A 16,510-nucleotide genomic window follows, 5' to 3' on the forward strand; every position below is an offset into this window, starting at 1 on the left:
ACTCTTGCGACCTTAACATGATGCAGATTTGCCCCATGCTTGCACCAAAGAACCCATCACATCTGCTTGGCTTTGCAGGTCTGTGTAACTCGGCCGATAGCTGGATGATCGTGCCCAACATCAAGCAGAACCACTACACGGTCCACGGTCTGCAGAGCGGCACCAAGTACATCTTCATTGTCAAGGCCATCAACCAGGCGGGCAGCCGCAGCAGTGAGCCTGGGAAGTTGAAGACAAACAGTACGTGCTGCCTGCGCGGCAGAGCTGTCGTCTCTCATCTGCTCTCTTTTCAGCTGCCTCTAGCCCCGTTTCTTTTCCTTTTCTCTGTCTTCGGGCATTGCTGACAGCCTCAGAAAGCAAGCAGAGAGCCAGTGTGGAATCGTGGGTTTTGCATCAGATTCCTCTCGGTTCCAAGCCCGACACAGAGTCGGGGCACTGTAAATGGCAGATAGTAATTTGCTATTCTGCTATGCAAAAGAATACTAACTCTTTCTTCAGGAATTCTTTTACTCCAGATAGCTGTCCTGGTCTGTGGTTCTCAGTCAGAGGTGATTCTGGTCCCCTGAGGGACACTGAGCCATGTCTGGAGTCATGTTTGGTCGTCACAGCTGGGGTGGATGTTACTGGTGTCTAGTGGTTAGAGGCCAGGGATGGTGTGGATCGTCCCACGATGCACAGGACGGCCCCTACAACAAAGAGTGAGCCGGGCTGTACGTGCATCTTATAACACTGTCATTTCCGTCTGTCTCTCTGGCCACCTGTGTTTTATTTTATCCTCTTCTTTCTTTATATCTTTTTGACCTAGAAATACTATGCCAGCTAATACGATATTTCTTTGCATAAGACCTCCCAAGAGAAAGTCAATTGGAGTATGTCAATATCACATCATGTTTGGGGGCTTGCCAGCCAGTCAACAGGAACTCCTTTTTAGGAGGAACCCTCACTTAACCCAAATCCTTGATTTCAGTAGTCAAGTAACTTTAGTCCAGGTATACGTGTTTAAGATACATACTCTTAAACAGAAGCTAATTTCTCCTATCAGTGTTTCTGCCGGTAAAGAGAACGTCTTTAACTAAGAGGAAAACGAATATATACACACACTGAGGTTAATGCTGTAGAGCAGATCTTTGCAACGTCTTGTTTGTGCTTCGTCAGTTTCACTCAAGAGAAGGTAGTCCTTTCATAGAGACAGGTAGTGTCATCTTCTACTTCTAGACGTGCAATCATTGATCAGATGTTATTACGTTATGTACAAGAGGTTGGTAAACTTTTTCTGTAATGTGCCAATTAGTAACTATTTGGGGCTGTGCAGGTCAGGTGGTCTTGGACACAGGTATTCCACTCTGCTGTGCAAAAAGCATGGCATGGACATGCTTCATTAAAACTTTATTGACAGACACCGGCAGTGGGATGAATGTGGCCCGAGGGCTAGAGTTGGCCAAACTCTTAGATGTACAAATCTCACAATGCATTGAATTCTTTAGCCACGTAAATGATTAATTTGTTCCCTGAGCTAATTTGGCCTCATTAAAGCAAAAGCCTTGAACCTAGACAGAGTAGGTCATAGTTTCCTTGAGAAACACATCCGAGGCACAAGTGCACTTTGTTCCCTGTGGAGGCAGGGGGTTGGGCCTGAGAGCAGATGGCACGACCCTGCTCCGTGCATGTGTCGGTGAGGGTGGGAGCTGAGGCAGACCCACTGTAGCTCGCCATTATAAGACCAGTCTTTCCAACAGCTGTAACATCCTGATCTTCCTCGCTGGGAGAAGGGCAAGCAGAACACAGCCTTCCTCTTCAACGATGGGGCGCCTTTATGGAATTCCTTCGTAATCCGCCCATCCTAATGTCCAATTACTGTTATGCACGCTCTACCTTACGCCTTTTTTTCCCCATTTCTTTTTATTAAAATTTTATTGAAGTGTAGTTGATTTACAATGCTGTGTTAATTTCTGCTGTAGAGCAGAGTGACTCAGTTACACACATACACGCGTTCTTTTTCAGATCGCTTTCCATGATGGTTTGTGACACCTTTTAAGCCAAACTATCTTCAGACTCTTCTTGTCTTACTTCATACTTTATCCCTAATAGTTGCTGGTGTGATCATTCCTGAGGACAACTGTTTTTTTTTTTTTTTTTAACAAGCTAAGCCAAAATTTAAACTACACGTGGAATCCAGTAGGTCTTACAGCTTTTGAGAATACCCACTGCCTGCTGAGCACTTGAAGGTCTTCTCAGCTCCCCTTTAAGCTTTTCTTTGATATGAACAGAAGTCTAAAATGGGTCAGCAAACTATAGCCCGTGGGCCAGGTTCAGCTGCCTGTTTTTGTAAATAAAGTTTTATTAGCATACAGCCACACCCATGTGTTTACCTACGTCTCTGGCTGCCTCCACGCTAGGACAGCAGTGTTAAATAGCCCCAGAAGAAACCACGTGGCCAGCAGAGCAGAAAATACCTCCTATCGGGCCTCTTGCAGCAAAAGTACACCAGTCCCTGATCTAAAAGAAAGGATTTTAGAAGTGCTGGTGTCACGTTTGCATCCAAGCAGCGACTACCTGCATGTGACACAACACACACTGCTCCAGGCTCGCTGCCTCGGTTTCTCAGCCATCAAGCATTGCCACAGTCACATTTACCAGACTTTTTCCAGTAATTGTCTGAGAGCCATGCACTGGGCAGAAGTGGCCTCCCAGCTGCACTAGTGGCTGTGCAGTTTGAACATCATGGTATTTGCTTCACGTTGTAAGTCCTTTCCTACCTTTAAGTGCCTTGTACCCGAAGCGCTGTTGAATGACGGGGTGGCCTCCACACCAATGCTGAATCCTCAGAGAAGTAACAGTTAACAACAAGATGTTCAGGTGTGATTCTGCCAAGATTTTATAATGGGTCCATTTTCAAGACACAGATATGAAATAGAGGACCTTATTGGATATGTAAATGAACTCAGGAGTCAAATCCCATGTGTTACCATCATAGTGTTTGCCTGATCTTGTGGGCTGAAAGATAGGTAACTTTGTACTCATTCTCAGCTCATGAGAGTAATGCTTTAATTTGGAACAATCTCAAAATAATGTAATCCTTTAGAATATCGTATGTATTAAAACCTGCAGTCTTGATTTATTTGGTTTCTGGTCTGAAGTCTATTGAGCATGAACTTATTTTAAGCTGCCTGAACATGGGAATGGCTGAAAATGAAGCCTTCATTTTCTCCTCCCTTCCGGGATGCTGTTCAGCCAGTATCTACCCGTACTGCTGGTGTACAGCTGGGATTCCCTTATACCACATGTTCTGGTTGATCCTTGCCCATGCTATTGTTGAATGGTGAGCGTAGCACCCCCTGCATCTTAGAACTGACTGACATGAAGGCAGGGACATGTTTGTCTTCACTATTTTACTGTACTTTTATATATATATATATATATATATATATATATATATATATATAAATTTATTTTATTGGCTGTGTTGGGTCTTTCTTGCTGTGCGCAGGCTTTCTTTTGAGTTGCAGTGAGTGGGGGCTACTCTTCGTTGTGGTGTGTGGGCTTCAGTAGTTGCAGCACATGGGCTCAATAGTTGTGGCACACAGGCTTAGTTGTTCCTGGCATGTGGGATCTTCCTGGAGCAGGGATCGAACCCGTTTTGCCCTGCATTGGCAGGCAGATTCTCAACCACTGCGCCACCACCTAGGAAGCCCCCATTTTACTGTACTTTTTAAAGCTGATTGTGAAAATATGTTCTTGCTCGTGTTAAAATCAACAGTTCTTCTCATCTTCGTCTTTTTGTTTTGTAACCTCGTCTCCAGGCCAGCCTTTTAAACTGGACCCCAAATCTGCACACCGAAAGCTAAAGGTGTCCCATGATAACTTGACAGTAGAACGTGATGAGTCATCATCCAAAAAGAGCCACACACCTGAACGCTTCACCAGCCAAGGGAGCTATGGCGTAGCTGGAAACGTATTCATTGACAGTGGCCGGCATTACTGGGAAGTGGTCATAAGTGGAAGCACATGGTAGGCAATTTTATCTACATACATTCTTTCACATTCTTCTCCAACCACAGATTATTACAAGGTAGTGAACATAGCTCCCTGCACTACACTTGTTCCCCTTCTATTTTATACATGGTAGTTTGTGTCTGCTAATCCCAGACTCCAGATTTATCCCTCCCTTTGGTAACCATAAGTTTGTTTTCTATATCTGTGAGTCTGTTTTGTAAATAAATTCATTTCTTTCATATTTCAGATTCTGCACTTAAGTGATATCATATGACATTTGTATGTCTGACTTACTTCACTTAGTATCATCTCTAGGCCCATCCATGTTGCTGCAAGTGGTATTATTTCGTTCTCTTTTATGGCTCAGTAGTATGCCATTGTATATATGTACATCTTCTTGTATCCATTCATCTATTAATGGATATTGCCCTACAACTGTAAAAAGGCACACCTTATTTCTGGACTTTGTCAGAGCATCAGCACGTGGCAGGGTCCATCTTGAATAATAATATGCAGAAAAGCTTTATCAGTCAGCTGTTGCTACAGTAATGCTGCATAACAAACACCCCCAAATTCAGTGGCTTCCACCAACAATAATTTAGTATTGCTCACTCACAGTCACATCTGTGGGTTAGCAGATCAAGGCTAATCTTAACTTGGCCTTGCTTTTAAGCTATAGGTTGGATCTAGGTCTGTTCCATAGGTTTCTTCATCTTCTTTGGACATGTGGGATACCCAGGCCATGTCCTTCTCAAGGAGCCCAGGGAGTGCAAGCCCAACTATGCAAGCACATGTCAAACCTCTGCTTGCATGTCTACTAACTTCTCATTGGTCAAGCCAGTCACCTGGCCAAGGCCAGTGGTGTAGGAAAATATATTTTCTTCCCGTGGAGTTGAGAGGAGGGAGTGGTTATGTACCAAGCAATCATCTAATCTACCATTCAGCCAATAAGAAAAAAAAAAAAAAAACCTCGTTTTAACTCCATCCATCTTTGATTTACAGCAAGAATTGAGTCCTGGTCCTGGGGAGAGCTAGTATGCTAACACTGCTCTTTCATGCCTTAAAGCATGGGTCAGCAGATGATAGTCCTTGGCCAAACGTAGCCCACTTTACAGGAACACAGCCAGGTCCATTCTTTTCCACATTGTCTATGGCTGCCTTTGAGCCACACAGCAGCATTGAGGAGGTAAAACAGAATCCTATGGTCCACAAAGCCAAAATTATTAGCTCTCTGGCTGTTGACAGAAGAAAAATTTCCAATTCCTAGTGTAAATCCCTACTCTAATTCCTGCTCTTCATCACTTAAACTAATTTCTGTTGCCTTGTACGTTTTGTGATTCTAGGCTGGGCCTACCAGTGCAAATAGCTGAGGCTGTGGGTGAAGCAGTGATCCTTGGCCAGGACTCATTTCAAAGGGTCTCTTAGATCCAGCCCAGTGAGTCCGGCCCACTGAGTTCTCTAAGCCTAAGGGGTGGAGGTCAAGGCAGTCTACATGGGAATTAGTTAACCTTGCCAAAGTCACCTTACAAAGCTGACCTTGCCTATTCCACAGCCCTAAACTGCATCTCTCACCCTGGTCATCTGTCTCACAAATGCCAACTTAAATAGCTCCCTTTTTGAGCAATTATAATTTTTATTTAACCAGCCCTTATGTAGCACAGCTATGTGCCAGGCACTGGTCTAAGCATCTTACAAATGGTAACTCAGTTATTCATCCTAACAGCCCCACAAAAGTAGGTGCAACTATCCCATTTTACAGATGAGATAACTGAGGCCCAAGGTCACAAAACGCATAGGTGGCAAAGTTGGGACGTCTAATCAGGATACGAGCTGTTAACCAAGGGTCCACAAACATTGTATGTAAAGGGTCAGGGAGCCAGTATTTCTGGGTGTATAAACTGCTCACCTCTACTGTTGTGGTAGGAAAGCAGCCACAGACCACACATCCATGCCTGGGTGTGGCTGGGTGTCAGTAAGCAGAGGGCCAGATTTGGCCCATGGGTTGTAGTGTGCTAATCCCTGCTCTTCCCCACCATGCTGTATTTTTGAAACATCAGGCTTTAGGCAGGAAGCATAACCCTCCCGGACTTCAGACACTACCACAAAGCTACAGTAATCAAAACAGCATGCTATTGGCACAAAAACAGACATATGGATCAATGGAACAGAAGAGAGCCCAGGAATAAACCCACACACCTATGCTCAATTAATCTTTGACATAGGAGGCAAGAATATGCAATGAGGGAAAAGACAGTCTCTTTAGCAAGTGCTGTTGGGAAAGTTGGACAGCTGCATGTAAATCAATGAAGTTAGAACACACCCTCTCACCATACACAAAAAATAAACTCAAAAATGGCTTAAAGGCTTAAATACAAGGCATGACACAAATCGTACCAAGGTTTTCTTAGGTCAGTCTACCAGAGAAATAAAAGCAAAACTAAACAAATGGGACCTAATCATACTTATAAGCTTTTTCACCACAAAGGAAACCATAAACAAAATGAAAAGGTAATCTACAGACTGGGGGAAATATTTGCAAATGATGCAACTGACAAGGGCTTAATTTCCAAAATATACAAACAATTTATACAACTCAACAACAACAAAAAGAACAACCCAATCAAGAAATGGGCAAAAGACCTAAATAGATATTTCTCCCAAGAAGATATGCAGATGGCCAATAGGCACATGAAAAGCTGCTCAACATCACTCATTATTAGAGAAATGCAAATCAAAACTACACTGAGGTACCACCTCACACCAGTCAGACTGGCCATCATCAGAAAGTCTACAACTAGCAAATGCTGGAGAGGGTGTGGAGAAAAGGGAAGCCTCCTACACTGTGGGTGGGAATGTAAATTGGTGCAGCCACTATGGAGAACAGTATTGATGTGCTTCAAAAAACTAAAAATAGAGTTGCCATATGACCCTGCAATCCCACTCCTGGGTATATATCCAGACAAAACTCTAATTCAAAAAGATACATGCACCCCAATGTTCATTGCAGCACTATTCACAATAGCCAAGACATGGAAACAACCTCAATGTCCACTGACAGAGGAATGGATAAAGGAGATGTGGCACATATATACAATGGAATGTTACTCAGCCGTAAAAAAGAATGAAATAATGCCATTTGCAGCAACATAGTATGATCATCTTGAGTTCCATCTAAGAGAAGTAAGTCAGAAAGAGAAAGAAATACCATGTGATACCACTTATATGTGGAATCTAAAATATGACACACATGAACTCCTCTAAGAAGCAGAAACAGATTCACATAGAGAACAGACTTGTGGTTGCCAAGTGGGGTGGGGGCAGGGTAGGGAGGGATTGGGAGTTTGGGACTAGCAGATCCAAGCTAATATATATGGAGTGGATAAACAACAAGGTCCTATTGTATAGCACAGGAAACTGTATTCACTACTATCCTATAATAATTAGTCATAAAAAAAGAAGGAAATAATGCCATTTGCAGCAACATGGATGGACTGCGAGATGATCAAACTCAGTGAAGTAAGTCAGAGAAATACAAATATCTTATCTTGCTTATATGTGGAATATAAAAAATGATACAACTGAACTTACAAAACAGAAAGAGTCACATGTAGAAAACAAACTTATGGTTACAGGGGTGGGGGAGGGCTAGATTGGGATTGACATGTACACACCACTCTATTTAAAATAAGTAACCAACAAGGACCTACTGTAGAGCACAGGGAACTCTACTCAATACTCTGCAATGACCTGTATAGGAAAAGAACGTAAAAAAAAGAGTGGATATATGTCTGTGTGTAACTGAATCACTTTGCTGTATACCTGAAACTAACACAACATTGTAAATCAACTGTGCTCCAAGAAAAATTTTTAAAATATATATTCTGTAATAAACCGTAAAGGAAAAGAAAAAGCTTTAGGGCTAACTGTGGTGTACTTAATGAGTGATAGTTAAATCTTTGCTATAAAAAAACACCCAAAACTGCCTAACTTGAAGCTGATGAGTGTTGTAACAGTGTTAACTTTGAGATGAGGAAGCTAAAACACTTTCAAATCTATGCAAACAATGGTCCCTATAGCAGCCAAGCAAGTAGAGTTTTTTCTCTTGTGACCCTCATGGTTCTCTTTGCCCAGAACATTCCTGTTCCAACATCACACTGGAGGATGGAGGACAAATCCTTTCCCCGCACTTGGCTCTGGGCCAGATTGGCATTTTCCTTTTGTAGTTGCCTTGGGGCAAGATAAAAGCCCAAAGGAAAATACAGTGAATTTTTGCAGGTGCAAAAGAGCAAACATTTGTAGTTAATTAACGGGCTTTATTAATCTAGGATGGAATCCAGTGTCTAAATAATTACAACTCCATTAATAATTACTTATGATAAATGATACCTGATGATTATGACCTCATTGCCATTGATGAATGGTGTGGGGAATTCCACCAGACCCCTTCAGTTACACAAACACAGATCAGCATTACCTTGAAAACACCAGATGTCAAAACCAACTTGTGAGGAGGGAAAAAATTCTCACATTCATTGCCACACTTTGGATCTTTACACACTTGTGTCCATTTCAGAAAATTCTGATGTAGAAAGTACTTGAACATTTCCTGGGAGGTGTTAGCTAGGAAAGGGTGACCCTTACAATCAAATGCCTTGTAATACCTTGATTTGCAACAGCAAATGACATATTTTCTCGTGACGTGTAGTCCTGACTTGAAATGAACAAGTATGTTAGCATCCACGCTACGGGGCATGTTAACACTGCTCTGAGGAATGTAATTTTTATATTTTTTGAATCCCCCAAGTCTCACTGCGAACCTTAATGGAATACTGCCTTCTGCCTGCGCCTTTCAAGCTCAGTGGAAATATGTACATAGTTTTACAGATTAATGATAATATAATGGTATTTTCTTTTGCTTAATGCACTACACACGGAGTTATTTTCTTACTCCAATGCTGTTAATGTGCTCTTGGTGTTTCAGGAAATGGTGTTAACTAAACGTGGGTTCACACAAAGATTCCTGGGCCCCAAGTTCAGGGGGAGGGGGCGAGATTCTGGATTTTGCGCCTCATTTTAACCTTCTCTTGGTTTTCCCAGTTGCTAGATGAACTCAGTCATACCTGCCACAGCTCCTTCATAGGGGGTTCAGGTTAAGGTTCAAACGGAAAAGAAACCTCTAAGTTTTTTAATAAAAAATAAAAATAGTGCGTCGCAACAAGAAGGAAAGAATATAGACATGCATTTCTTTTCTGATGCAAATGCAAGTTCCAAATTATCTGAAAAGGGAAATGGCGCCTGCCAGGACACTGAGAACATCTTGAGGGAGAATACTTAAAATTGCAGAATGAAAACCTTCCCCAAGTATGTGTTAGGGTTCCAAGAAATACATGAAATCATTCTAGGTACACCAAGGAGGAAGAGAGCCGGAGGCTTCTGGGGGCCCTAGAAGGGATGGGAGCACAGGTCAGGGAGCCCACTGCTCTGGTCCATGAGGCTGGAAAGCTACCCACAGCCCAGAGGCAAGTTATACTCAGGAGTTTGCCCGGAAGCTTCCGCAGACCTCACCTCTGCTCTCTACTGCCCAGAAAACACTGTTTCCCCTCCTCTTAGAACTTCTGGGTCTTGTGCAAGGGTGTCAGTGGCAGAATCTGACATGGGCTCCTATTGAAAAGAGGATTCTAGGAAATGCAGCCCCAGGACCATCCCTGAGGTGCAGAGCAGGACTGACAAGAGGGAAGCAAAGAGGCCGGTTTGACAGCACAGGCTGGTGCACTGGGCTTAACAGATGATCGAGTCCATCCTCTCTTAATTCAGTCACGGTGTGTTATCTTCTTAACACACCATTCTTAGTGAGTGTATTTTAAATCCAGCACGTGATTTTTGAAAGAATGTTGTTTTATCCGAGAGCAGCAAAGTTTTTCTCTCTGCAGCGGGTAAGGTACCATATGTCAGTAGCCAGGTAGACTCGTTTCTACCATAACATACTAAGAATTGAACTCTGAATCATTCACTATTGATTAAGAATGATGGGTTTTGCTTATCTTAACTGTGAAATACTACAAATATTATGACGGCATAGTTCAGTAGGGTAGAAAGAGCTAGGAAGCTTAGAACACTGTAGAAAGAATTCTTAACTTTTTTTTGAGCAATGAGAGAACATTTAGAATAACTAGGATATCCATCTACTCAGAGACATTCAGAATTTTAAAACATAGTAGGAAATAAAACCAAAAGCACTCTTCTGGTGAGGAAAGGCATTAGAGAGTGTTGTTTAAGTTTGTGGCCTTTTAAATCATCCTGGGTTCAAATTCTGCTCATGGTAGTTATTAGTCATAAGGCACTGGGCAAAAATAATAAAATAACAATCACTGGATATCCTACGCCAGGCCTCATACCCGGGATTTGACATGTATTCTTTTCTTAACTCCTCGAAATAACCCTGAGACACAATGACAGTCATTGTCCCTGTGTTACAGATGAGAAGGCAGAGGCTGGGAGGTGACAAAGAACTCATCCCCGTACATGAAAATCATTCTCCATGCTTGCCTTTTGAAATCGTGGGAAATGACAGACAAGGGGTCAGCTGAAAAATTCAAAGGTCAAAAGGAGAGGTCTAGGGTTGTGCTGTCCAATATGGTAGCCATGGGCCACATGCAGCTCTTTAAATAATTTAACTTGATTAAAATTAAGTGAATTTAAAGCTAATTCCTCAGTCTCACCAGCCACAGTTCAAGTGCCCAATAGGCACATGTGGCTCATGGCTACCATACTGCACAGAGCAGAACATGTCAGTTGCTGCAGAAAGTTATACTGGGCGGCACTGGTCTAGAGAATTCATTGCGTGGGTCTTCATGAACATTAAAAAACAACAAAGACAGCAGAACGCAAAGTTCCAATTCTCTTGTAACATCTGAACTGAAAACGGGAAGGTGGGTCAATATAATGGCCCCTTTCGGCTCGCTGTATGTTTGGAAGAGACGAAGAGGAGGAAAACGGGTCAGGGTTCTTGCCAGCTTTCACTGAAGAGTGAACAAGGATGGCAGAGGATCACGTCTTCCTGACCCCCGAGGACCACAGATAGGATTTCACGCACGTGTGCAACATAGCTCATAGTTTTTGTCGTTGCTGTTTTGTGTCTGCAGGTATGCCATTGGCCTCGCTTACAAATCAGCCCCGAAGCATGAGTGGATTGGCAAGAACTCTGCTTCCTGGGCGCTGTGCCGCTGTCACAATACCTGGGTGGTGAGACACAACAGCAAGGAGATCCCCATCGAGCCAGCCCCCCACCTCCGGCGCGTCGGCATCCTGCTGGACTACGATAACGGCTCCATCGCTTTCTACGATGCCTTGAACTCCATCCACCTCTACACTTTCGACATCACATTCTCGCAGCCTGTGTGCCCCACCTTCACTGTGTGGAACAAATGTCTGACCATTATAACTGGCCTTCCTATCCCAGACCATCTAGACTGCACAGAGCAGCTGCCGTGAGCACCTGGCCACGTGGAGCTGTTTTCTGGGGAATAGAAAGGGTGGTGGCCACCGTTCTGGGGACAGAAAGCACAGGCTTCCAGAATGTGATTAAATCTCACCCAAAAGTATCCAGAAATCAGCTAAGATAGGACTCCAAATGGGCAATTCCCCCCTTTCACTGTGTTTTGTATCAAGTACAGGCTTTAATAATTTCACCATTTTTTTTTGTATTTACAGGAAAACTTATAGATTATTTATAAAAGGAACATAACCAGAATTACAACTCTTAGGGATTCTCTGGTTTTGCACATTAGGAGGCCCATAAGTTTACCAGCTCTTGACAACCTTTGTTTCAGCACAGTCTCTGGGCTCGAGAGAAAAAATCTTTTGTAGTTTTCTGTGCCTATCCGTCTCCTCACATTCTGTTTCCTACAGATCCCATGGTAGGTCCTGTCACCCCCAACACTGCAGAACAGTAGGGAGCTATTTGGAAAATAAAAAATAGTTTTGAATCTAGTAGGGAAGTTAACAGGATTTCTTAACTCTGGTTTGTTTTGAAGTGTTCTGTGATGTCAGAAAAATTTACTGGATCAAGGAGGATGGAGAGAGCGAGAGAGAGAATGGAAAGACTTGACTTGGGAGCTTGGAATCGGCCATAGCGAAACCTATAAATTACCCTCCGGTAGCTGGTGGGATGATGCTGGAAAGAAAGGTTCTGAAACCCTTGGCCACATACTGCCCTGTTTTTCCCAGGATTAAGGATACTGGGAAACATGAAGAATGAGATTGCAATTGGAAAAAGTCACCTTGAATCCTACTGATTACTGAGAAATGCAGGCTGATTTGTGTTTTCTTGGGAGTGGGATTCTGTATCATGATAGAAATCTATTTCCTTTTAATAGTTTCTTTAGGCCTGTGAAATTTCTTCACTATGTTTAATAGCCGTCCTGTGTCCCCCTCCCCCGAATAATGTCTGTCGCTGGGGCTGAGGAAATAAACATTTTCTGTCACAAATGGCAGCACCACTTTGGATCGATTTCACTCTCCTGGACATCAGCACATGGCCCCAACCGCCACTACCACATCCAACTATAAGTCACCCGAAAAACACTTTATATATATGAGTTGGTAATGACAAGAGACATTGCGTAAAGTACTATTCTCTAGTATACGTGCCTCGAAAGTTATTATAAACAGACTTTTATTAAGCACATCTTGAAAGATGTAGAAGTCCCTCTATATTCTAGTATAGTTTACCATAGAGTTGTAAGGAAAAAAACACAAACAAACAAAAAAATCAAACTCACTATTCCCACGCCGGAACCTGCTATTAGAACCTGCTAATGCCATGTCAGATGGGAGGCTTGGCATGCTGACCCGCCATGTTGGAGTGGTCCATGAATTAAGGCTTTTGTAAGCCATCCTTGGACTTGGACCAGGAATCTGGCATTGGTTCTACCTTGATGAAGGGCATGACATCTATCAACCATTGCATTTGCTAAAATATTTATCTGGGCTACTGGGTTGGCCGTTTTGACTGAACAGACTGGGGGATTTAGATGTTGTTTTTATTGATTTTGTTTTTGAGCAAATCACCCAGTTGTTTCTTTGAAATTCGCCCATAGACCCACTGTTTCAGCATCGCATTATGTGATGGCAAGTCTGGACTTTACGGGCGGTTTCCCTAGTGCTCCTGCCTCTTCACTGGCAGATGCACTCCTTTTTCTTAACAGATAGATTCTATATATTTACTATATTATTTATACCCAGATGAATATTTTGATAGCGACTTAGGACAATTTCACGTCTAAAAGATGGACGCCTCAATGGAAAAAAAATAATCATTCTCTGAAAACTTTACGGGATTTTTTTTTTCTTCTTACAATATAAAAACAATGTGCATTAGGCTTCCCTGAATAAACCAAAAGGGAGGGCTTAGTAATTTTTACATACTTTTTGGTAGCTGAATAACGGATATTTTCATGCACTTTGTACACTAACAGGTTTTAAATAAAAGGGTCTAAAACTCAGCTCCTGAGGTTTTTTAAATCATGGTCTCCAGGTACAATAAATGCTCCAGTTTGCCTTATGATGTTAATCTAAAGCATTTACGAGGACAATATTTCCGTGAATTTTAATGCTTTTCAATATAAAGAAGTTACTACTCCAATTTTCACTGCAAGCCATTTAGGTTATGTTTTGGCTATTTTTATAAGGACAAGAGGGATTATGGTATCATTTTGTTGTGGAAGTCTCACTCTTTGCTAACTTAAAAACATTGTGGATAAGAGCAATTACTATTTCCATGTTGTCATATTTACAGGAAAATGTGTATATGATGAAAGGCCACAGTGTTTACTTTCATTACTGTAATGATGTAGAAAAGATTTCCATGTGGATTTTTTTTGAAAGTCTGAAAAATATATGCTATAAACATTTGCTGCAGTACAGTTCTTTACATGGATTGGGGGCACGGCCTTTTGTTTTTGAAGTTCTTACTTCCCAGGAGCCATCGCAACATAGGGGAGAAAGAGCCAATTACAGTGCCAATTACATTCATACACAAAATTGATGCCATGCCAACCAAGGCTGTCAGGTCCAACATCATGGGTGTGTGAACAGCACTAGCGCCATCTTGAAACGCTTAATAATGTTTGGACAAGGGGGCCTGCATTTTCATTTTGCACTGGGCCTTGTAAATGATGTATCCAGTCCTCGTAACAGAACTCAGAAACATGGTACCTCTCTTTCTGGTGGATGCAAACGAAGAACCCTGGATCCCATGTCACAAGTGGCTGGCCATATAATTCAAGTAGGAATCTAGATGGATTAAGATGAGAGTGGGCTTGGGTGAAGAGTTTCTTTCCAGCTTTAAAAGAAAATGACTTCAAAACGGATGGCACATATTGATGAGAGTTTCTGCTGGAGAAGAGAAAAAGGCCTGAGGACAAAAAGGCATTTTATTATGGTACTGAGATCTTGAGACATTCTGAGGAACCGAACCAGCGCACCCCAGCGAACGGGGGATTCCATTTCGGCTCCAGGCACATAAGCAGTGCCTGCAAAGACACACATGTATGCTCACATACATGCGCTTTTGTTGGGAACCTGATGATCTGGTCTACCCTTATAAAATGTAAAAAGCAAAAAAAAAAAAAATGATACAAAGACAGTAATGGGGGCGGGAGAATGTTTTTAAAATAGTGCTTCTGAACAAGATGGGGCGATCTGGCAATGTCTGGAGTTATTTTTGGCTGGCCCAACTTGGGGGAGGTGCTCCTGGCATCTAGTGGGTAGAGAGCAGGGATGTTGCTCAACATCCTACAAAGCACAGCACAGCCGCCACGACAAAGAATCATCCAGCCCAAAATATCAATAGTGCTGCAGATGAGAAACTCTTATTTTGTGTGTGCGCGTTTTTTGTTTTTTTTTTTTTAAGCACAACTCTCACAAGTAATTTTTTTTTTAACTTTTCCTGTAATTGATTCAATGCCTGGTATATCAAAAAAGAAAGTGAGCACCAAAACCTTCACTGCAGTGGCTCCTTCCTTTTAAAAATATTTCCAAAATAGTTTGAAAAATCTGAAATCTGAAAAGCCATCCAAGCTTGTGTAAATGGGAATCCACTGACAAGTGTCACAAAGATTTGGATGTGATTTGCTTAGTTTGGAAATGAAAAGTCTCTGTATGCTGCTTCTTTCACCTGAACAAATTCATTCCCTGGTACTTGAGTCACGCTGCCAAGCCCTCAGCCCAGACTCTCCATTGCTGTTGCTTTCTGGTTGAAAATAAAATAATTTTTGTGATTCCCATGCCTTCCGTCTCGGCTTGTCTCTGTTGCCTTTTTACCAGTGTGTGTTTTCACACCCCCGATTTCCACAAACATTTATTCCACTTCTGCTACTCTTGATACTGCTTTGAAACGTATCATCCATTTTCTTTTATGCCAGAGACTTTCCTGCCTCCATCATCCGGCCCCTCTCTAATCAAAATATGATTACAAGATGCAAAATAGTCCCTGGAAAATGTAAAGACGCACTGAGAGGAAACCTATTCGGGAGTGGAGATGGGAACAATGGCTTGGTTTCCAGGCTTCTGGACGAGGTGGAGGAGAGAACAAGGATGACTTGAGCAGATGGGGGAGGGTCTTCACAGCGTGCTCTGGAACCATCCCAGCAGTTGGTCCATGCATCTATCCCCAGCCCCCTCCCAGGCTAATGGGACTTGACTTTCATTAGAGATACAAGCCTTTTTGACCTAAGTCAGCGCTCTGCAGACTGCGTCTGCACGGGTCTCGGCATGAGCGGCACCTGGACGCCTGTTAGACGTGTCAGCTCTCTGGCCCTACCTGCCGCAGACCTACCGCGCAGAACCTGTGGGGCTGGGACCCAGCGATCTGAGTTCCAGCCAGCCCTCTGGGGGGTTCTGATGCTGTGTGCAGTACCGATCTGGAGGGCTTTCTCCAGGGTCATATCCCATATAAACGTGCTTACAGCCTGAAATGTCTTTTCAAGGTCATGTGCTTTAAAGGCGGCATGACATAACGCAGTGACTCAACCTGGCCGACCATGCAAGTCTTTTTTTTTTTTTTTAAACAAATGCCAATTCCTGGATCCCATCCTGAAAGATGGGATGAGAAGGTCCAGAGTGTGGCCCAGCACCCTGTGCTTTTCTCTGAAGTGATTCTCAAGTGCAGCCAGTGCAGTCTAGCAGCACAGGTCTCGGCCCCTTTTCTGTGAAGGTCAGAGAGGGACTGTTTTAGGGTTTGCGGGTCATACTGTCTGGCAACTACTCAGCTCTGCAGCAGGCGAGTGAAAGCAGCCGCAGTGGATGTGTAAACGAGTGGGTGTGGCTGTGTTCCAATAAAACTTTATTTATAAAAACAGGCACGGGGCACATCTGTCCCACACAGACTGGCCACAGCAGATACAGCACTGGACCAGCGGCCTGAAACCCCCATGGCATCGTCTAACTCTCCCTCACTCACTGGGGACTCAGCCATGTCCCCTCACGGCTCTGGGCTTCAGTGAGCTCACAAGCCCTT

The 16,510-nt window shown here is 43.0% G+C and overlaps 1 protein-coding gene across 8 annotated transcripts in view; it reads left to right on the top strand.

Annotated features, from left to right (window-relative positions):
* The window catches only part of MID1 (midline 1), a 371,359-nt gene extending 356,087 nt beyond the window's left edge, over positions 1–15,272 (top strand). For 7 of the 8 annotated variants that reach the window (XM_057718033.1, XM_057718040.1, XM_057718034.1 and 4 more), the window contains 3 exons: positions 79–240; positions 3,801–4,008; positions 11,136–15,272. In XM_057718033.1, the coding sequence (XP_057574016.1) occupies positions 79–240; positions 3,801–4,008; positions 11,136–11,484 (719 nt within the window). In that variant the 3' untranslated portion in view covers positions 11,485–15,272. Of the gene's footprint in view, positions 1–78; positions 241–3,800; positions 4,009–11,135 lie in introns of those variants that run through there. The other variant, XR_009050264.1, reaches the window with a different exon arrangement.
* The last annotated feature ends 1,238 nt before the right edge of the window (positions 15,273–16,510 follow it).

This window comes from Hippopotamus amphibius, chromosome X (genome assembly GCF_030028045.1).
Source record: "Hippopotamus amphibius kiboko isolate mHipAmp2 chromosome X, mHipAmp2.hap2, whole genome shotgun sequence".
NCBI classification, from domain to species: domain Eukaryota; kingdom Metazoa; phylum Chordata; class Mammalia; order Artiodactyla; family Hippopotamidae; genus Hippopotamus; species Hippopotamus amphibius.